The 22,418-nt window shown below is 43.4% G+C and overlaps 1 protein-coding gene across 49 annotated transcripts in view; it reads right to left on the bottom strand.

Moving 5' to 3' along the window:
* The window catches only part of ptprda (protein tyrosine phosphatase receptor type Da), a 428,165-nt gene that overhangs the window by 92,474 nt on the left and 313,273 nt on the right, over positions 1 to 22,418 (bottom strand). For all 49 annotated transcript variants that reach the window (XM_033651569.2, XM_078164079.1, XM_078164087.1 and 46 more), the window contains one exon: positions 11,963 to 12,148. In XM_033651569.2, coding sequence (XP_033507460.1) covers positions 11,963 to 12,065 — 103 coding nt within the window. In that variant the 5' untranslated portion in view covers positions 12,066 to 12,148. The remainder of the gene's footprint in view (positions 1 to 11,962; positions 12,149 to 22,418) is intronic.

Raw genomic sequence — 22,418 nt, 5'->3', positions numbered from 1 at the left:
TAAGCTCCCTTCAAATGACTCATTAACCCAAATGTTTTTCTCCTGTTCTTCTTGATCCTTGTTCTTCCATTTCTACAAGCACCCCTAACCCAAGACAGGACTCTGTGTTCATCACAGTCTGGTGCTACTCAAACATTGTCATTTACTACCAAAGCTCAAAAAGCCACTGCCTGGTGCAGGAGTCATGTCCTGATGAAATGGGGCTATGAATCATAAAAAATAGGTAGTTATTTGTATGGCTTTTATTACCAATTTTCTATAATATTCTATCATTGACAATAATATTGCTTACTTTCTGTTGGTACTCTCTGTTCTCAATGCAGCCTGAATAATTACTCTCATTGTACCTGAAACAAACTATCTCAAATAATGTCTGTCAAGCCTTTGTGCGAGTGATGAAACAAAATGAATGCTGTGTAACAGGCCCTTGTGGATTTCAAAGACACCACACAATGAGGCATGGCAAAACGAAAGTGGCTGTCTTCCACGAGATAGCAGTCATCTTGAGATAAGAATACCGTCTCATGGTTCTGTTTTGCTTTTTTGTTTGCTATTATTGTGACTCCCATCTCCATCCCTGAATCGCTTTAGTCACTATGCAACCAATTGATTACTACTAAGTTGCCTGGACCTGGGTGATTTTCACCGCTTATTGCCTCACTGTCTGTTGCAATGGATTACAATTTTAACATAAGATAGCATTTTCGCCTCACTTTTTCTTACCCGGCGCACATTATAAACCTGCATTATTCTTTCATTTTTTCCCTATAATGCTTCAGTTTCCATTTGCTATAATAATACCAAAAGCCAGAGTGCTTCCCTTTGTGCACGCCACTAAAAACTCACTTAATACATGAAGACTTGCAATGGTGACTCCAAGCTTTTATAGAAGTTGCCTGAAGTTGAACTCAACGTCTGATACTTTACAGGCAGAAGTTGACTTTTTTCATTGTGTGTGACAAGAGACTTGAAGTAAGGATCAGGAGGGGTGACATTCAATCCAAAATACAATATCTTTAATCTGTTTACCTTTGACTTTCATTACCACATTTAAGATCCTTAAAAAATGGTTGAGATTATTTCATAAGATGTCAGGAACCTTATCATATCTGTAGGATTAAAGTTGTAGACTCCCAGATTACTTTTTGGAAATTATCTTTGAGCTTTGCAGAAGGAGAAGAGTTGTGACTAAGCAGTGAAGGAACATAAAAGAAATCCCCATAACTCATATTAGATTTGCCTTTCCTTCATTCCTATCACCTTATCTGGTTCGAATGCCTTTGAAAGTCAATCCATCCATTCTTTCAGTTAATCTCCATCTAAGCTCTTTTCTCTCCTGTCTTTCTCTTTCTTTTCTATCTACCTACTCCTAATCTCTGTGTCCCATGATATTTTGAGACTCAATGTCTGTGGCAGGTCTTATTGTTAATCTGACCCTTACCTATACTTTCCTTGTGGCTCACTTATTTTAAATTTAAAGGAACAGTTCAGCCCAAAATACTTACTTACTTGTAGTGCTTATTATCCGTCTGAATTGTTATGGTGCAAGCTGCAGAGTGTTGGAGATATTGGCCATAGAGATGTCTGTCTTGTAACAAAAAAAATTCCTTTGAAAAACTCAACAGCGGAAATTATTTTTACTCAAGGTAATCCACAGACCTTGTCGTGAGCAGTTTTATGTAGGAATTATTTTCTTTCTACCGACCTACACCCGCCAACTGCATCACTATGCAGAAGAAAGCGTGCTTTTCCTTAACAGAACAGAGGCTCATGCTTGTGACAGTGCGAGATGTAAACATAATGGTGTCCTCCTCGGCTGGGCTGTAATGTGGACTAGCTCAGTGGGGCTAGGCGAGCTAGCAGCAGCCTGCTGTGAGATGATACTGTTTGTGGGTGTGCTTTTTCGAAGGACAATAGGTCCTACATAAAGCTGCTCACAACAAGGTCTGTGGATTACCTTGAGAGACCTGGTCATAATTCCTGGAGAGAGAGATGTTTTTCAAATGTATTTTTTTTTTGCCATCTAGTCCTATTATTGGAGAGAAGGTATCTCTGCGGCCAAAATCTCCAACACTCGGCAGCTCACATCAAAACAATCTAGATTAATAAATAGCGCAGCAGGTAAGAGGAAAAACGCGTATTTTTGATTCTGGGGTGAACTGTTCCTTTAAGGCATCTACTAAGTACTGTGACTATCTTCTCTGGAAACAAAGTTGTTGTTTGTATATTGTGTCTACAGCACTTAACTACGGCAGACATCACAGAATATGGTTATTTTTAGCATCGGTCGAAGTGGATTATCCAGACCATCTGATCAGTGGTGCTCTTTGGCAGTAATGGAGAATAAAAGCATATTATTACAGATATGCCATATTTTCCATCTCTTGGTTCCATTAGGTACCCAATATGTGTGTGTAGAACACAATACTACTTTTATACATGAATACTGCACAGACTATGAATATATGCAAGACAGTGCATAGCTGCTGGCTGTTGCTATCATATACATACATACTACATGCCTGAGGAATGTGCACATATCGGATGCTGTGTGTGTGGGAGTGTGAACAATAAAAATGAATGTACTTGCATATGCATGCATGGTTGTGCACACTACAGCATGTGTCAAACTGTATCGCCTTGTGAAAACCCCCTTAGATCATAATGCCTTTAACTTATTGTCATTATCTTATTTTTGTGTGCATACACATTTAAATGTGCATTTAAAGGCAAATAAGTTGCTTTTACACACATGTATTTGATGCACACTGAAAGCAGTTTGCTTACAACATCTCATCGAGGCCTTTCAGTAGCACTTTGCTACCTGCTAACTGACTAACGTCTCCTGGGCGTTCCCAGTCTCCTCCCACCGGAGTTGGTCAAAGACTCCAATAAGGCTGTCCCCGTGGGACTTAATGGCAAAACTACAGCTTATCCTTTCTGTGGACATCTCTCCCTGAATAATCACAACGGGGGGAAAGCACAGCCAATTAAATTGCGCCGTGTAATGAGAGGCAGCAGCTCATGCGGTGTGAAATTTCTGTCAGTGGCAGGAAGGAGACCGAGCAAGTGAAAGGGAATCTCTTCAAGACTCTCTGATCATGTGTTATTTTTTCCTCTCTCCGCGGGGCATGAGCAGGAGAGTGGGAAAATCTTATTTAGATAGTGTACTTAAAGAAATCCATGTAGGCATAAATCCTGACATCATCGAGTCTGCTCAAACAGCCTTCTCCCCTCTCCCCCCACGTACCCCCCAGTACGTGCTCTCTTGTACTAACTATCAGACTGAGGGAAAGATAAAAGTGGGGAGATGAGTGGATTAGAGGATGACTGCATAAGGATTGAGTGAGATCGAACTTGAGAGGCCCAAAAGTTTGTGATGAAATATGTCAGACTGCGTGTTGGCCTTAAAGATTTGGCGCAAGGTAGGAAAACCAGATGTGGCCCTTTCGAGGCAAATGACCACTCCGGATTCTACTGTCAACCCTCTGTTGTACATTAATTATCTACACTTAACTTGAAATATCCTTCATCAAGACTCAAGTGATGGAGGGGATTGTGGTAATTAATTAGTTGATGAGAGAATGATGAATGACATGAAAGACTGCACCAAGGGAGTGTTAAAGCTAAGGGGAAACAGACTGTTCATGGATGTTATGATGGATGCTGTATAAACGGCTCATAAATGTCCAGGGACCTTTTGGTAATCGTGTGTGTATGCATGTGTGTGTGAGAATGCATACTCCATGTTCCGAGGCGTGATGGGACGGGCACTTAGAGCGCTGTGCCATTAGAAACAAGAGCTTGGCTCAGTTTCAACTGGAAAAGCCTATGGGTCTGGCTGTGGCGTGAGAGCATTTTCGCCTCTCAATGGAGGCTTTCACTCTCATTTGCCATAACTAATAAACCACACTAAAGCTGTGTGTCACAATAAATCTCAGCTCCTCAAATGGCATGACTCACTCGGTGGCGCAGAGAAGCCAAATGGGGAGCAAGCGTAAGTCGGCGAGTGTGTGAATAAGTGCGCAAGAGAGTGAGTTAATGAGTGAGCGAGCAAACAAACAAGTGAGAGGGCGGAGTGACAGAAAAGAGTGACAGATGTAGTGTGTGAGAGAGTATTAGGTGAGAAAGACGGCTCTCCAAAGACGGACTTTGAGCACTCACTCCATCACTCTGCTGAATGTAAATCAACTGTGACAAGAGGAGCTTAGGGCGTAAAGATTCCCAATCGGCGTCAAGCATTGGAGAGTGCTGTAGGTAAGAAGGTGGGGATGTAAGCTTTCTGGCTGGGACTGAGAGATTGCCCCGAGGCACTCCATGGAGATGAATGGTTTAGACCATTAACCCCACCGCAGAATCTCAACATACCCCACAGGCACACAAATGTGCTGCGCCGAGATCAGTGCAATGCGTCGCACTCTACGGACCCCTGGAGTGAGACCAAAGCTCCAGCCTAGGGCCAGGTGTTACCCACACGAGCTCACATGCACGACCACACACACACACACACACACACAGACGCATGAATTCGGAGGCAGATAATTCAAAAACGCTTTCATAACTGAACTGTTATGTACTATAAAAGTGCACAAAACACATTCCTTCCCTGCTAACACATAAATCCAAAGAGGCAAGATGGTGGTCCCTTGAACAAAGTGATGCATCCAGTAATATCAATGTGGCTCTTTTACTCTTTATTCAAGAATAATTAGTTAATAGAATGACACTTACAGAAGTCATGCAGGCTTTGTCTTCCACTTGGCTCCCTGTAATTTAAGTTCACCTATTTTGCTTATGGCACACAAAAGCCGACCGATTCTTTGATTGATATTTTAGTTCATGCCACATGTTTAAGATATACGTTTTGATCCCAAACAGCGTTAATAATCACTGAAATTGTAATAATGGGTCTGCTTTACTTGTACTGAATCAATTAATAAGCCATGAAGGTACTGCAGGCGAGGTCACGCTTTAGCCAAACCTGCATTAAAAGACAATTTATTCTGGGATACCTGTATGCAGACAGTGGTTAATGAGACAATACAGAGTCAGTAGATAAATCAGCTACCATTAAAGCACTCATGCACTTATCCACCACTTACAGAATATTTTGATCTTGAACATAATGGACTTGATCTGTAAACACTGTGCCATTTCGACCTATATTTTTGTCTTTAAAGGAGTTGAATGTGAATTTTGCAAAATCAGGCTGTCATCGTCTTCGAGCCCCCGCTCTGTATTTTAGCATGACTTCCCCGTCTTAGATTGCTGCATGTGTACATGATATGTACTCCGGCTCTTCATTGTTCACACTGCACACTGCAGTAAAACATCATCTGTGCAGGCAACGCTGATGTATTTCAGACTTGACTGGTCCAGTAATCCCATTACAGCAGCTACAGCATCAATCTATTAATTGCACTGTCACTGGGGCAATGTCACGAAAACACCTGCATTGTTATACAGTTCACTGGCATAGCGTATGAAGGGTGATCAGATTTAGTACATATGCCCGCAAGGCCAGAATCATGCCAAGTGTAAGCCCAGCAGATGCAAAACAGCTGGCATTGTGCTCAGCTCATCGGCTGATCCCGGCTTCAAAGGCATGCTACAAGGTACCCTTTGTGTGAGAGAGTGTGTGTGAGAGAGAAAGCGAGTGTGTAAGTATAGACACCTAGTCTGGTGCACTGCGTTAACATGGTCCTCTATTGTTTTTTTGGCATCTTAAAAGCTCAAAGGACTGAAATCCATACCATTTCACAGTATGATAGACCTGGCCATTTCATGTAGAGGCATTCAAATATATAGATTTAGAGAAAGAGATTCTGGGAGTTTGTTCATTGCCACTCAAATGGATTTACAATTTGGATTATGGTGCTTTTGTTCTGTCAATAGTGAATGGTACAGCATGGCTAAATTGCCCCACCATTTTCAAGTCAATGTGTCTTGGAGACATAAGTGCACTTAGATATAGCGTTAGTGGCTGAGGGCTAGCCTTTAATTACCTGCATGTGGGCCTGTACAACATCTCCATATTGTATGTGATTATCTGCTTTTCTTAAGAGTGGGAGGGTCAGGAGTGTGGTGAAAATTGCTTGGCTTTTGTGTGATTCTGTGGTCTAAGTGCGAGGAAAAATGACTGCAATCCATAGATGAGGCTAATGGTCTTAAATAATACACTTGGGTGTACTTGCCAGAGAAATCGGCATTCATGGAGTTAATAATGGGCCTGATACAACCTTAAAACATAATTGCACAGCACATTGTTGACAAGGAGTTGGTACAGGCATTTTCCAGCCAAAGAAAATGATAATGACTTCTTACTCGTTTAGTTCAACCTGCGAGCAAGAAGCATCTTGCATGGCGCTGATAACATTGTTTTATCTCAGATTCCCAGTCTCGTCACAAGGTCTTCATCCAAACAACTAGATGGTAATTAAGTGCTGGCACTCTCAGCGAAGGTGTTTTCACCACTTTTTATTTGAAGTGTGAACGTGATGTGATGTTGATGCTGTTTTTAAAGATGTACTGTGCTAAGACGCGTTTTGAAATGAACGAGTGGAGCCAACAATGAGATTTCCACTTGAGCAGTGTCCGGCAGAATGATGAACGAGGCGGTAGACTCGGGGAATTACAGTGATTTAAAGTTGGATCAAAACCGTTACAAGTTCACTTCTCCTCCCGCTTTAATGTCATTTAATGCGGACACACAAACATGTAAGCTGTGTGTGTTTACTTGTGTGTCTAATTCAATGTGTTCCAGGCAGTGTGTGTGTGTGTGTGGGGTGAATGTAGGCTGCAGCTCTTAAGAGTACATACTGTGCGTTCATATGTGTGTGTGCTTGAATTAGAGTGTGTGCGTGGTTTGTATGTTAGTGCTGTCTGTGTGGGTATGAGTGTAAAAGGGAATGGAATAGACTCAATTTAAATCAAATTAGCATGCAGGCAAATTAAGCAGAGGGATTTAATTTGAGCTGTTGTAAAAATGCTAATTTCAGTACAGCCCGGAAGCTCATATGCAAATACAACACTATTTTACAATAATTCATATTAGGCCAGGCATGCATAAAGCACACATATTACAGCCTGATGTCATCTGGGGAATAGCGTATCATTAGCTTTCGGACTTGCTACAAGGTGATTCTGTTTAGGGGGTGCACATGCATGTAATTAGGACCACTCTATTCATCTGAGACTCTTCGTGTGTGTGCATGCTTAGGTATACTTGTCCATCTCAACATGCATCTCCCTGATTTTTTTATATGTTCTAACAGATATACAAAACACCACTACAAATCAAAGTAATGATCATCTGCATTCCACCCACAAAACACTACAAGTGACTTTAACACAGGCAGATGCTGTTGGATTGTTACTGCAGAACTACAAAACAAATTACTCCTCACAGAGCAATGGATGCTTCTGGATCATAAATGTGTAGCTTGTGCCTACATATCTCTTTAGAGAACATATGGGGAACGGGTTTCTCTCACAAAAAGGAGAACACGCCTGAGTCCAATTTTAAGTCGGTGGAGAAGGAGAGAAAAACTTCTATACTGATTATTTGACAAACATTTAAAGGGGAACTACAACCATTTTAAAAATTCATACACGTTATTCCTACGGTCCAAGAATGTCCAAAAATATCAGTAAACAAACAACTCTCTCAGCTGCAGAGCTAAAAGAAAATTAGTGATGTCATAGAATAAGCTCATTTAGGTATTTAAAACTTAATTTTAATTTATGGAGCAGCTCTGTGACATCACAAGTTTGAGACTAACTTCTCTGGTTTCTGGCTTCAGAGAGAGCAGCTCATGTTCACAAATACTGATTGAACTTTCCTTAGCCATGGAAATAACATATTGGAATTTTAATTTTAGCTGCTGCCCCCTTTAAATGTCACTATCTTCATGTTGTTGTATTAAAATGTGACTAACTCTGCCCCCATCCTACCCCTATCTTGCGTTTCCTACACTGCAGTGGCTCAAAAGAAGTGCCGCGTCAATAGACAATTTGCTGTTTTTCATCCCATGTGGTTCACCTTTGATTGCTGGCTCAAAAGGATTCGCACATACATTTGAGGCGCGAGGCGTTTGCATGCTTCTGAGTACATGCCTGGCTGTAAATAGTGAGAGAGAGATGAGGTTTGGGTGTTAACATCTTAATGTTTAGAGAGGCTGGAGGGGCCTGTCGATACTCATTTGACGTGTTAAAGAGAAGCATGCTGGCTCGCTGGGACTCACCATGCCATCCACCAGGGTGGAGAGGAATCAATTAAAGCACTATTAGGGCCCAGGGTTTGACATGGTCTGACGCAGCATGGGGTAGAAACCGGTGGATGTTTTCCCTGCCGATGTATCTTGGCATATTTCAATAAGCATATTTATGAAGCTGTATATTTGATATGAATTTGCTCATTGAGAGAGAGAAAAATAAACAGTCAGCAGTTTTGACTTTTACAGTTCAGCTAATGTAGCTCAATTAGTATAGGTCAATGTGTTGCATACTGTAGTCCAATCACAAAACGATGCCTGGGGGAAACTTTCTACTTCCACACATTGAATTGAAACACACACTAACTTCTAACACCAGTTTTTTCCTTTCCTCATTTTAGTGTCCGACTCATGAAACAATCTATCGAGTTAATGAACTGCCAAGTTATTTAGCGCCGATGCCCACACCAAAGTTTCAGCCTGATTCATCCCAGCCCAGGTGGACATGCTAAATGCCTCCAGCTCTCCTCTCATCCTCCGATGCTTCCCTTTTTGCATTACTGTTGAGCAAAACGACACAGAGGAATTGTTTGTTGCCTCCCTGCTCTTCCTCTCGCGCGCTCTGTCCCCTTGGCTCACCGGGGACAATTATGCCCTTCTTTCAAGCTATTGCCAAGCCCAATTTGCCACACAAATTAATTGGTCCGCATTTGAAGAGCGAGGGGGACAGGGTGAAGGAGAAAACGAGAGGGAGAGCAACAGAGAGAGAAGGCCAAAGACAAAACAATGATGGAGTGAAAACAAACCAACAGACCAAACAGTGAAACATAGCTACACAACCCTCTAAGATCATTTTTGATTCTGTCATGTTCTTCCCAGCTACATACAGGTCTCACTTGGAAACACTCGCAGAAAGAACAAATTTGGTAGCACTCCCATTAACACATTAACAGCTATGTGTGTTTGTTCGGGGGCCTGATTGGCATTTTTTCTTGAGAGGGGGCTGCAGTGTCCACTGTGTGGGGTGGCGAGTAGGACTGGCTCCGAGGATCGTGCCATCTGTTGAGCAGGCCGACTCAGCCATTTTCTTGCTCTCACGTGTCTCATATCCTCCACCATGTCCGCAGCCGGAGGCTAGCTCACGCCCAAATGGAACCAGAGCACCAACAGAGGGCAGCTTTCCCTTTGGAAATGCAACCCGAGTTTTGGTGCTGGGGTTTAGTCTGGAGCAGAGTGGAGGTCTTTTTGGTCCTCAGCACACACCACAGATGGAGAGAAAGCCCCAGAGTGTCTGGGTTGGGCATGCAGTAGCACAGTGGAGGAAATTAAGGAGCTGCTCAGTCGCTGGAAGGGGCTATTGCACTGCTTCCAAACAGCAAGGGGACAAGGTGGGGAGAAGACAAAGACGCAGGCGGAAACACATTAGAAAGAAAAAGCCCAAATAAGAAATGAGGAGAAAATTGGCAAGAGAGCGATTAGGAAGAAAAACAATAGAAGGGAGTTAGGAAGGGGAGGAACTAACACGTGCATGTGGGAGATCAGGCAGCGCAGGAACAGAATGGTGCAAATATAAATCCCTGGGCTAATATGCACTGCCTGGAGTGGTTCTGGCTGTGAGCACACGCTTGCTCTCTTACCTCGGTTGCAGACAGGACACACACCTCATCCCTGTGACCTCCCTGACTCCCACACACCCCCTCAGTCATTAACAGACAGCCAGTGTGGCTACCTCATGATAAGTTTGTTTTGGCTTTGAAATGATGACCCAGCACAGCTGTTTAAGTAGGGTATGAGGTAGCAGCAGCTGCTCACAGCCAGACGGCTAAAGGAAGGAAATTAATGGGGGGTTCTGGGGGGATGGTGAGCACAGAGGCGTCAAGATTTGGGGCCCGCTGACTGCACTTGTGCAGGGCTCTGTTACATTTGTGCTCAGATGTGTCTGTGGAATGTCTGGACACGCGAGAGTGGAAGTTTTGTCAAGACAGTTGTCTGAGGCAAGGTTTTGGCAATAGTGGGGGGTTTTTTCTCATCAAATGCTGTTATGTAAATTCACACTAGACTGTGGAAGATGGGAGTTTCTGAAAAGATAACTACTAAAGAGCCCCCTCAATGGTAACGTTTATCGACTGTTAATGCCGTTTTGGGAAGGTCCCGTAATTAAATTGTGTCAATAAATCCTGGAGCTGCACATAAAACGGGGGATAAACGGAGAATACATTTCTCCGCTTGCCTCTTCCCCGCTGTGAGACATATGTGGCGGGAGGCAGAGAAGAAAAATAAAACACATTTGAACAGATTGCAGGGAACATTTCTCAAGCACAAAGTTGTGAATCTCTCCCATCAATTTCACTTTGCGTGGCTCCGTTGTATATGACCTTGGGTGAATGATCCCTTCAGTCAGAGATATTCAGCTGAACTGAGGGGATTTCAGACGGTGCAAAGGGAGCAATAAAACTTTTATTCATCCCTCTGTGACTCCAGAAGCTAATGATTCATGGATCTTAGTGTAAAAAAAAAAAAAAGAGAGAGGGCGGGAGGGGGGGGGGGGGGGGGTGCTGTGGTGCAGGACCAGAGCTCAATGAGGTTTGAAAACTGTTGTCACACATCAATGGGCAGGTGTCTGATGTCAAGTAACTCAATTCCAATGACTTCTCATGATGAGATTCTTGGCTGAGGTCTGAGCGTTTCTGGTTCACATGGCAGTTTTTGCAGCAGAAAAAAAAAGTTGTTGGGAAATAGGGACTTGAACTCATTTTGATAGTTTGGTGAGATGAACATTAGAGATGGAGAAGTTTCATTGACACAGGATTCCTCCAAACTTGTTTCAAGATATATAAAAATACTCTGCTTGGAATAATATTTTGTGTATCACATGGTCCCACCCCCCATTCCCCAAAAAACTTTCAGTTACCTCATTTCATTCATAAAATGTCAAAAGTGAGTTTACTGCATCCTATTGTCCCAAAGGCGTCCTGGGGAATCTCTCTGTTCATCCCAAACACCTTTTCTATTGTCGCTGTGAAAACATGACACCATTCGAGCCAGGCCGTGGTTTTGAGCCTGCTCAAAATTGATGTGACACAACAGGAAAACAGCGGCCACTGCCATCAGTGGATGTCATCTTATTTGCTGATAGGCCCGTGGCAGTCAACAAGGCCATGATGTCTGGCCAATAAATCGGTGCATCCCTAGTTGAGATGTCACAGAACTATCTTGTGCGTACGTGAACATTTGAACTCAGATTTAAGGTGAGCGCGGACAGAATGTTCCCCCTTCAGCAGTCTTCTAGTGTCAGACTCTGCACATACATTATTCTGCGCAGCGAAGGTCATTTTTGAGTGAAGAGGGACTTTGATATTTTTTATATGATGAATGATAGAGATTCTGTATTTCCCCCACTATTTTCATTATTCACAGAGTGGCCTTAATTTATTAAAATGTAACTGAAATGAATTTTACATTTGGATTTTGACATTTAGATAAAGAGACTCTCTTATATCAGTAGTAGTGATATCACACCAGTGTATCAGCAGTCTCATCTTAATGAATACCAGCAAGTGTGTTTGATGAAGATTTCTGCATTTCATAAAGTGTTTCGGTTGCATGTGTGTTACATCAAGTATTGATGTGTCTGATGATGTTCAGTGAGGGGAAAAAACAAACAAAAGCAATCCCACCCTTGCCACCCCACCCCCAACCCAGCAGGACACAACACTTGAGGCCCACGTGAAAGCCAACGGTCCACTTACTTTGAGCGTCGGCGAGGTGGAGGAACAGACCCAGGACAAGCAGCAGCGGCAGCAGCAGCGTGGGTCTGGCTCTGTGCATGGTGGGACAGCTTGGCACCAGCATGCTTTGGCAGCCTCGGTGGCGCTGGCTCACAGAGCCCTGTGAGTCAGTCTGGTCTGATTTCTCAGATGCAGGGTATTCACAGCCTATGCAAGGCAAGGAGGGATGGGGAGAGGAAGAGGGAGAGGGAGGGAGGGAAAAATGGAGAGAAAAAGAGAGAGAGGGACTGAATGAAACAAAGCTGTTTGGCTCCACGGGTTTTATCTATCCCTGCACATTTCTGACATACCCCCACACAGCCTCGGCTGGAGCTGACAGAGGATAGGAAGAGGCTGATGTGCTCACAGGGTATGTTCTGACAGTTCTCTAAATGGAATAGTCACTTCACACAATGCGTGTGCACGTGTGCATGAGAGGGAGAGCGATAGAGAGTGCAAGAGAGAGAGGAAGAAAACCACACAGATGAAAGGGTGGACTAATAAGATTTTGTCTTCACAGCTTTGGTCGCGAGCACCAATTAAACGCGCTGTATAATAAGAGTACATTTTAAGTCCGCCTAAGATCAGTGTTGATATCTGTTTCACATAAAAAGCGCCTCTGTTGCATGTGGGGAAGTACAGGAAATATTCATAAATGCTGAAAGCAATTTCATAGCTCTTCAGTCAGGAGTTAAAGTAAATTCAAGCACTGAGAGACTTTCTTAAAAGACAATACAAGATATAAATGCTGTCTTTCAGTTACATCATGATATACGCATTCAATAAACCAACTCATATTTATGCCCGTCACACCACACGTAATCCATAATAGATGCTTTAATAGCTCTAAGTGCCAATACAAAGTGATGGAGCAGCTTAGGTTTAGCACACACTCTTTTTCCAGCGCAGCTCAAACAACAAATTAAATCTATAAGACAGAGTGGCCAAGTGTTGCCATTCATGTTTCAGCCCTTTATCGAAGGGCCACTTCATTGGCTGTGAAAATCAATGTGATACAGTGAGCTAGTATTAGCCGCAGACCGGCTCTATCCCTTGTCATCCATTTGCTTAAGCCAGAGCTTGATCCTTAGTGATGGATGCTCTGCGGTAGTCTTCGGCTCGTAACACAGCTCCCAGCTAATCCAAGTGTGTGAGCTTTGATGACACACAGTACTGCTGGTTAGCATGCCGGCTAGTCTGCCCGCATTGTCCTGCAGGATGCTGTTGTTTCAGCTGCGGCGACCGGTTGAAGGCCGACCAGTGCATGGTCTGCGTACCATGACTTTTCAGACACTTTATGTAGCATGAGATCAAACATGACATGTCAGATCTCTTGAAGTTTTGGAATCTGCAGTTTCAGTAGCTGTCTGTTCTCGAGGCAGCAACTGTGCATATAAATGCTGTTGCTAGAAATAATATTTTATTGGGCTGTTTATCTGCAGATTTGACCACCACCCACTAAAAGAGAGGAAAAAAAAGGGAAAAAAGAAAAACAAGCCCCCCTAAGCCCAATCAGCAGGCCCGATGATGACAAAGTACCTCATTTCCCTGTTACCAATCATCCTCTTTCTTGCCCCTAGCTCTCCCTCTTTCATTTCTGTGGGCTGTAAATGGCAGAAAAGACGGGAAGATAGCGCACCTGTCACACTCGATTTGTGTTGGGGGGAGATAGACACGACTACCTGTCTCCAAGCGCTGCAGGGCTAGCAGCAAGCGCAAGAGCGGGGGACGTGTGGCGAAGGGAATCAATTTGAGGCAATCTCATCCCCCGCTCACACCACCACCGACACACACACACACACACGCTTACAAACACAAATGCGTACACATATACATACATTTGAGCACACTAGACAGAATTTTCACATGAGTGGTGTTTGTAGCGACTCTGAATTTGATTAGAATCAACTGAACTGAAAAAAAACCAAACAAAAAAAAAAAAAACAGGCGTGAGGGGATAAAGCTGCAGTGTGATCGTATGAAGCGCAGGTACAGCTGTCTGTCTCCTCCGGTTATTGTTTCACGCATCTGCCCCTCCAAATCTAAGTGATAGCCTTTGAGTTAATTAATGTGTGAATTTCCATAATGACATGACATTAGGCTGCGCGCAAGAAACAGCACTCAGCAGCCCTCCCTCTCTCTATTCACGGCCGGCCTGCACACACACCCATTTCCACACGCGCACACACAGTCAAACACACACGCTGATAGAGGCAAACAAAACCATCTGTATGTTGTGTAACCACCAGTGAGACAACCAAGAGGCCGTGCCATGTGAGTAAATACAAGGAGAAGCTAATGTAAGCACGGCTAGAGCACCCCCCGCTCCCAAAAACCTCGGTTTATACCAAAAATGAAAGCAATTATATTTAGCGTTGATTTGTGGTGTTAATTTTTACAGGAAATTGCACTGCAGATTCCTAACGTGCTATGGGGAGACAAGCCACCTGCCAGACCTGGCAGAGAAGCAGCAACCCAACTGCATTGTTGTCTGACAATGGATTTTATCCCAAATACTGCAGCTTTTTTTGTATGAAAGCTTGTTTTTATGCACGCGTAATTACACGTATGAACATGCACATGAGTAAAAACGATCCTCGCCATTTATCCGTATAAAAGACTCCCTCAAAGGCGGCGCCACCTTTGCCCATTTTATCCCCAACATGGCCGTTTTGTGTTGCGCTCTGCACCTTCACTTTCATACATTTGGTGGCATTGATGCTTTCCATTGAACATTTATTACAATAGACAGAAAAAACAATCTTGTCTTTCTTCCTGAGCCCCTGGTGGTATTATTGTGTTCCCATTCAGTGGTGCTTCATTCAAAGGATTTTGCTGCTGATAGCAATCATGCATTATTAAACAAAGCCTGACAACATGCACAATGTTAATTAGAAAAGGGGGGAGTGTGTGGCAAGAAAAAGAAAGGGGCTGTTGAGCTGTCTACTCTCTCTCCTTCCCCATGATCCTTATCAGAAATGTGAAAGAGAAGGAGGGTGGGATGTTTATACTCTCCATAATGGCTGGTCTCTATTCTCATTTAAGCATGTGTGTTTGGTATTCTGGTCTATTTAGAATAGCAATATTATTGAGAAAGAAAAAAACAAAGGAATCAGTCATATTTATCTTATATTCCAGCCATACTGCAATAAACTTGTTATGGGAAAGAATGCAGGCGGAATAGTTATGAGCTCCCCAAAGCAGCAGGTTCACAACATCAGCTTCACGGCAATTTTGTCTTTCCATGTTCTCGCACATGCTGTAATATTTTGGCAAACCGAGTACAAAGCAGTGGGGAACAAGTGCTGACACGAGAATGCTACCGATGGTGCCGTTTTTAACAGATCCAACATAGGCTTGAGCGGAGCAGTTGCACCACATTATGCCCATCTCTCGTGCAAGTTGACTAATTTCACTTTGGCCGGCTCCAGGGGCTTTTTAAACGGGGTGTTTTTAATTTCAGGCTCATGCACAAACTGAATTGAACTTCAAGGAAATAGTGGATTCACAGTATGTTATCCTAACAGACCAAAGCAGCCGCAAAAATGCCACCAAATCTATTAAGGCCAATTCCTCTGTAATTAGCTCAACACATGCAAGGACAAAGCAGAGCAGAACTACAGAGGATGTGATCCATACTGCACTGGGTTATAAAAAGTGGCCCAGTATCATGCCCAGCCAGGCACAGCAAATAAGAATTTGTTTCGTTTTATGAGGCAGGACTTTTCTATTTCCCTCCGGACCAGCAGAGTTAAAGAATGCAGTAATTACCCCCCCACACACGCACACTTTCAGACTACAGTGATATGCAGGGCTGTGGCAGTAAGCACACGGGATAGGCTACTGTGTTGGTACTGCGAAGATCTCTGTGGCATCTCTTTGTCACTTTGCAGTGATGCTGAGAGAGACAGACCCCGCTTCACAAAGAGCTTCTGGAGAGTACTGATGCTCTTCCTGTGAAGTTAAGCAGAAGAGTCGGGGCTGCAGTGGGCACAGATTCCACCACCTTCCTTTTGCTGTTGACATGATGTGTAATTAAACTATTTTAACCCTGATTAAGGCACAATGGCTGATGTTTAAGGAATCTGGCATAGAGTTGCGTATTTACTTTTGATTAATTTGAAAAAACATAGTACATCATTGCCAATATGCTTTAACAGTATTGCACCAGAGCCATTTAACGACTCTTCATTGTCATACTAAATCATAATTGAGACATTATTGCCAACTGAGATGTCATTTTAATCGTATTTTATTGTTGTTTTTCTTGTTTTATTCGGTCTCTGCTTCTTCTCTGTATCTTATTTATTTGATATTTTATGCCAAAACCTGCATTAAAAACAGCATTTTAAGAATATTATAGTTATTTGAAAGCTACCAGGAAAATAAATGAGTACCTACCAGCCTTCAATGTGTCATCACACACACTATTTACAGAATACCAACAGGGATACATCATATGTCATTGTATTATTAAGCATATTTGGTTACAATATGGCTGCCTGATGTTCACAAATACTTTACTTTAAATTATTAATGAAATTGTGAAAATTATAGTTAGATTTAGAATTAATTAAATATGAAAATATGTGAAATAATTTAGCGACACACACGTCTCTTTCTCCATCTGTGTAATGGGTGTCAGTGACCTGCACTTGCCTTTTTCTTTGCTCTCTCTTTGAGCCCTTGCCCTGAGATTAATATGTTGTTCTGTGATGGCTCAGGGAATGAGCAGGGACGGGGATATTTAAGGAGTCACTTTTCCTTAAATTAAGGCTTTAAGGTCAAAGGGCATATAAAAGGGCACAGGTTGCTGTGCACTAGCACTTACCCTCATTCAACAGATTTAGTAACAGTGAAACATTGCTGCCTGTGTCAGACGCCAACTCACGGTGCCCCTAGCTTTTTTTTTTTAAACATCATATGACCAGATTTATTAAATAAGCTCATCAAAGGCAGCTCCCCAACCTCATACATCAACGCCCACCCACTTCCTTTTCCAAGCCCCACTTCCTCATCAAGAGGGGTTAAATTCAGGTTAAGTCACAATGTGTTTTACATGGTCGCTGCAGCCATTTCTTTTATCTTTATTTTACTGTAGTTCTTTCTTTAATGCCACAGTGTAAAGTCTGTCACTCTCCTCACTGCATTAAGTTTCCTAAGCTTCCATATGTGTAGTTCTTTTCTTTTCCTAACCGCTCTCCCCTTTTGTTTTTCTCTTCTGTGTGTTTTTTACTCTTTTTTTTTTTTCATCCACCGCTACTTTCTTCTGCCCGCGATGGTGTGATTTAAGACCGAGTGACAAGGCCGTTTCTCACACATCGCTCCCGATCAGCCGGCATGTGTAATAACATCCCTCAAGCTAAGCTAAGCTATGCCCTCAAGTGCAGCCTCCACATGAAAGACCCTGACAACCACACATCAGAGGAGTTTATTTGCTTTACTTATTTATTTACTCCCCCCCACCACCACCACCCCTCCCTCCTCGCCTCCCCTGACCTCCCTCAAACAAGCCTCCCACGGTCATAAACTATCCTTCGGGTGGTACCGCCTGACTTTCTGTGCGAGGAAAAGTCAGGGTTTTACGGTTCCGCCTGCGAGCCTGACTAATTTCTGACAGGCAAATGCTGCCAATGCTGTAACTGATGTCTCTGCTTATATCTTGTTTTCTTATGAATGATCACCCAACATGAAACGCACAGCGGGAAGCTAATTGCATCTGATGACATTTGTCTGTCTAATAATTGGTTTAAAAGCACCTGCTGCGGCTGTAGGACAAGGAAGCTATCACAATCCCATCTCAGATGTGTGTCCGTTGCAAATTAGCGGCAGGAAATTTCAAAGCCATTCCCCCCTTTTTTTGTTGCCAAAATGATCTGGACTTTGAAATGTCACACCACAAATAGAGTAAAATAGCATTTATTCACCTCGCTCGCGAACACTGTTATTAATCAAATAATATCGTCGGGTCTTTTATGTGTCTCCAATTTCATGCAAAATGCTTGCCGCCGTATATAGACGTTACACATTGTCATAGAGCGCACACTGCTGTAAAAACAAGTTTGTGCCAGAAAACACGGGTCAAGGAGAGGATGTTGCAATTTGAAAACTGTTACCTTGTTTGGGTGCAAAGAGCAAGGTTGTGTCCTCATGAGAATTCAGCCCACCCAAACTGACCTTGAGCACACACTTTAGTGACTAAAATCGCCACGTAGCATCAGCTCGCGAACACTCCTCCTCCTCCTCCCACTCGTTCTGTGTGTGCTCTTTTTGTTCTCAACAGCCTCTCCTTGACTTTTCTCTCTACCTGGTCTACCTCACCACTTGTTCTCTCTCTCTCTCTCCCTCTCTGTTTCTCTCTCTTCACCCATCTTTCTCTCTCGTCCCATTCCTCTTGCCACGTTCCCCAGCAGCTGTTGGGTTCAGATGGATGGTCCCCACAGTGCAAGACCCTGACCTGCAGTCTAGTGACTGATTATCCCAGTGCCCTGTTGTGCTGCTCCCTGAAAGCATACCAACACAGTGCACACACAGGCAGACACAAACAAAAACACACACACACAAGGTTACATAGCTATTGGGGAAGCTTTGAGGACACTGAGGAGTTTAGAGAGGGAGAAAACACAACATATTTCATCTTTGTCTGCATGTTGGGATCACGTCCTTTGACCTTGATGACACAGGTAAACATATTACCTATTGAACTCTAATGGGCGCCACTAATGTCTTTTCAATGGGTGGCAGATAAAACCAGTACCCAGCACAATCAGCCTTTGGGTGAGCGTGTGAGCTGTGTAAACTATTCAAATGATTGCCTGCTTGTTGGGCAGCCTTCTCTTGTGCTATGTTTGCTTGTCACAGTGTGGGTGGCTACTATAATACAAGCATGTGCCACTTGGGTCGTGCTTGACCTTGCGCATCGGCATTTAGTACAAGGGAAAAAACTTGTTATCATACAAACAGGCTGAATCTTGGGGAGTCTATTGTTTCGGGAGCAGAGTGTGTGGCAGGATGGGGGGGAAATGAGGAAAAAAATGGTAGACACAGCAGCAGCAGCAGCCAACCTGGAATGGCTGGGATTAAATTTATGCTGCATGAACAGGGGAGGGCTAAATCATGTTGCATATTATGAACCAGAAAGAAAAGGGGGAGTGAGGGGAGGGTGGAGCAGAAGGGTGGAAATATAATGGATAAGGGGAGCAACGAGGCAGAGAGGGAGAGAGGTGGTGAGAGAAAGGGGAAAGTAATGTGGAGGGGAGAGGAAGGAAGGAGGCGAGGATGTAGGGAGGGAGAGGAGAGCTCGCTGTAGGGTAGAGAGGCAGAGGGAGGGAAGCAAGGGAATGTGCCTCACTGCCAGCTTTTCTCACGCTCCGTCTGTGCTTGTACGCCTAACAGAGGCAGCGCGAGAGAGATGGAAGAGAGGAAAGAGAGATCGAGGGACAAAAAGCAGGCGCTGCTGAAGAGCAGATGATAGTGGCGAGGCCATTCTGACAGTCTAAAGGTATTGTTTCCTGAAGGGAGGGAACTAGAGAGATGACAGCAGGTAAAGAAATGAGAGAATAATAAACATGCAAACTCTCCTCACCCTCAAACGCACAAAGCTCAGGTCCGCATCTAATTGTATAGATGCAGCCTGAAACACAAAACTCCTACACATTCATGCTCACAAATGTAAACTCAGGCATTCATGTGCACAAATAGACACATACAAGCAGAGAGCAGGCACGCATACCCTTTGCACCACATGCTCCTGGCACTTTGACATCTACCCCCAACACAGCAACGGTCTGTGGGAGGATGAATAATCTCACTTCCGTGAGGCAGAGAAAATGAGAGAGAGGAAGGAGGGTGAGAGGGAGGTTGTTCCCAGCCTGAGCTCATGTCGTTTTATGGAAAGTACAGAGCCCTCAAACAGACAAAACAGCATTCCACTGCCACTCGCCGACATGGCAGAAAACATCACAACAGACTTCTATTGAAAATAACTGAATAATACAGCACTGGGAATTGTGTTGCCCCCTAATACATATGGCATAAGTCAACGACAATATGCCTCCTTATCTTTTCGAAACAATTGAACACCAAGGTACATTGTGCGGCGGTGACATTTTAGTGGCTTTTGTACACAAGCCAAGCCGTTTGGTATGTAAATGCACTACTTAGGCGTACATGAAGGATGTAAGGAGGCGCTGGGGGCATACACGCTACACTCATAGGGCAGCAAAATAATTAAAATGCCAAGTGTCTCCCATTATCTAAATGCTAATTTGCCTTGATATACCCTGAGCTAAAATGTAACGCCACATTATGGTTTGCTGTACTGCGCTAAGGCAATGGCGGGTGAACTTCCCTTCAATTAGCCTAGCATACTGTATGCTATCTGTTGCCTAAGGTGTTGCGTCGAATGTTTCAATAAGTGCACTCATGATGCGGCCTTAGCAACAGGCCATGTGGATTTCTCATGGGCAGCATATCTAATCTAAGCTAAATTAAAGAGTGAAAATGTTGCTTTGTTTATGAATGATTTATGTTGCTATGTCAGTTTTATCAACAGGCTTCAAATGGTACATAAATGTCATCCTGTCTCGCTGTCGTCTGAGTGTCTGCAGCGCTGGTCAAACTGGTGTTCATGAGGACACTGACAGGGATTCTTGTTTTTCAGTGTATTATGGGCACTGGTGTTTTTGCCATGACTCAGACTTGATAAGAAAGCCTGAGTCAACAACTGAGAGAACAGACAGGCGGCATTAGAACCCGCAGCTTATCAAAAGCTTTTTGCATGAAAATACATCAGTGCCAACAGGGAGGGCAACGGGACAAAAAAAATACTATCACAGATATGAGATGTTTTTGCTGAATACACAGATAGAGGTGAAATTGTGTTGTTTCTGCTTTTTCATCTATATCCTGATAAGACTGTCAAAGGACATGCAGGGTGGGGATGAACAGCATTTTAGAAAGCTGTTTCAATATTTCAGTGGTTCAAGTATCCTTACTAAAGTTTACAGAGCTCTTTGATGTGGCCGCTGCTGATTAATAGGTTTGAAAAGCTGAACTTTTTTTAGTTCTTGGACACCCTTGAAAGGTGTTTTCGCCAAGCTAAGCTATTGTTCTCACAAAAGGCAGAGCAGGCTGCTTGTGCAACTCGGTCGAGGGAAAGCAATGGTTCACCCCAAGGCAAGAGCAACAATTCCCCCTTTGTCGTTTCACTAAGACAAATGCTTGCCATTGCTACGTTAGCAACCAAACAAGAGCAGTCCCCCCGTCAGTGATGGTATATTGTAGCACTCGAACAAGACATTTTATTATGCTGCTGAAAACGAATGAATAGGTCCTTTTCTCCAGCCCCAGTTTGGAGATTGAAATTCAAATCAAATGCCACCTTCAAACAAATGTCAGTACAGGAAATCAAAACCGTTCTGTCAACGCCTGGCATCAAGCAAAATACACAGTTTGACATTTGGAAGTGATTTTCTCTCCCTCTGTCCTTGTTTCTTGTAAAATTAACTTGGAAATCATCGCAAAAAATGCACATAAGCCCACATCACACGAATAGTCTTTACTGCTCTCGCTCTACATCTAACATCCTCTTAGAAACCTTTATACAAGCTCCCCCAACCCAATACAATCCACCCCCGAACACTCACAAACATGATTAAGACACTGTCAAGCCTGACATTGCCATCTCCCATGCTGTCAGTGGCCCTCACTGGGAGTCGCTGTTGACTGACTGCCTGGATGTGCCTTATCATTAACAGGGCCGCCTGTGCCACCACGGAGGGGCTTTGATGACAGAAACTAAGGCCCCGGTGCCTGCCCCTCCCATTTCGCCTGCCCAAGTGTCATCTAAATGAGATAGGGCCTAGGAGCTAAGGGATTAGGCACTGCATAATTACCTATTTAAAGACCCTAATTGAGCATTTCATTAAGAGACTGGCACTGAGATTTTGCCAAGGAGGGCACTACAGGGATAGAGACGTATTTGCCTGTGCATGCATGCGTGTATGCATGTGTTTGAGTGTGCGTCGGTGTGTGCGTGGGGGGGGGGTGATGATATGAGAATGTGGGTTTGCATATGCCTGTGTGTGCATTTTGGAGCTGCAGCAGACTGTAACCTTGAATTCAAGGGTTACCTTGTTAGCTTGGATGCCTTTTGTTTACATTGCACTTAGACTGTTTGGTACATGATTGTTCAAGTAAATCCAATATGAATTCACCTTTATAAACTGATTGGCATGAGTAAACATAGCCCTTTCCGCAGAGCAGTGCTGTGTTATTTCACGTTTAACCTTTGATCATACAAATCAAGTTACATCTTTGCATAAAGGTGGTGTTTTCTGAGATTTTTGTTAGTTCAGATTCTGATGACATTTTTACTATTGGATCAAAACAAAACAGTTCTTGTCTTATTCGTATTCTGTAATGTACTGATTAATAA

This window comes from Epinephelus lanceolatus, chromosome 22 (assembly GCF_041903045.1).
Source record: "Epinephelus lanceolatus isolate andai-2023 chromosome 22, ASM4190304v1, whole genome shotgun sequence".
Taxonomy (NCBI): Eukaryota; Metazoa; Chordata; class Actinopteri; order Perciformes; family Serranidae; genus Epinephelus; species Epinephelus lanceolatus.
This window is presented reverse-complemented; position numbering and strand designations above follow the sequence as displayed.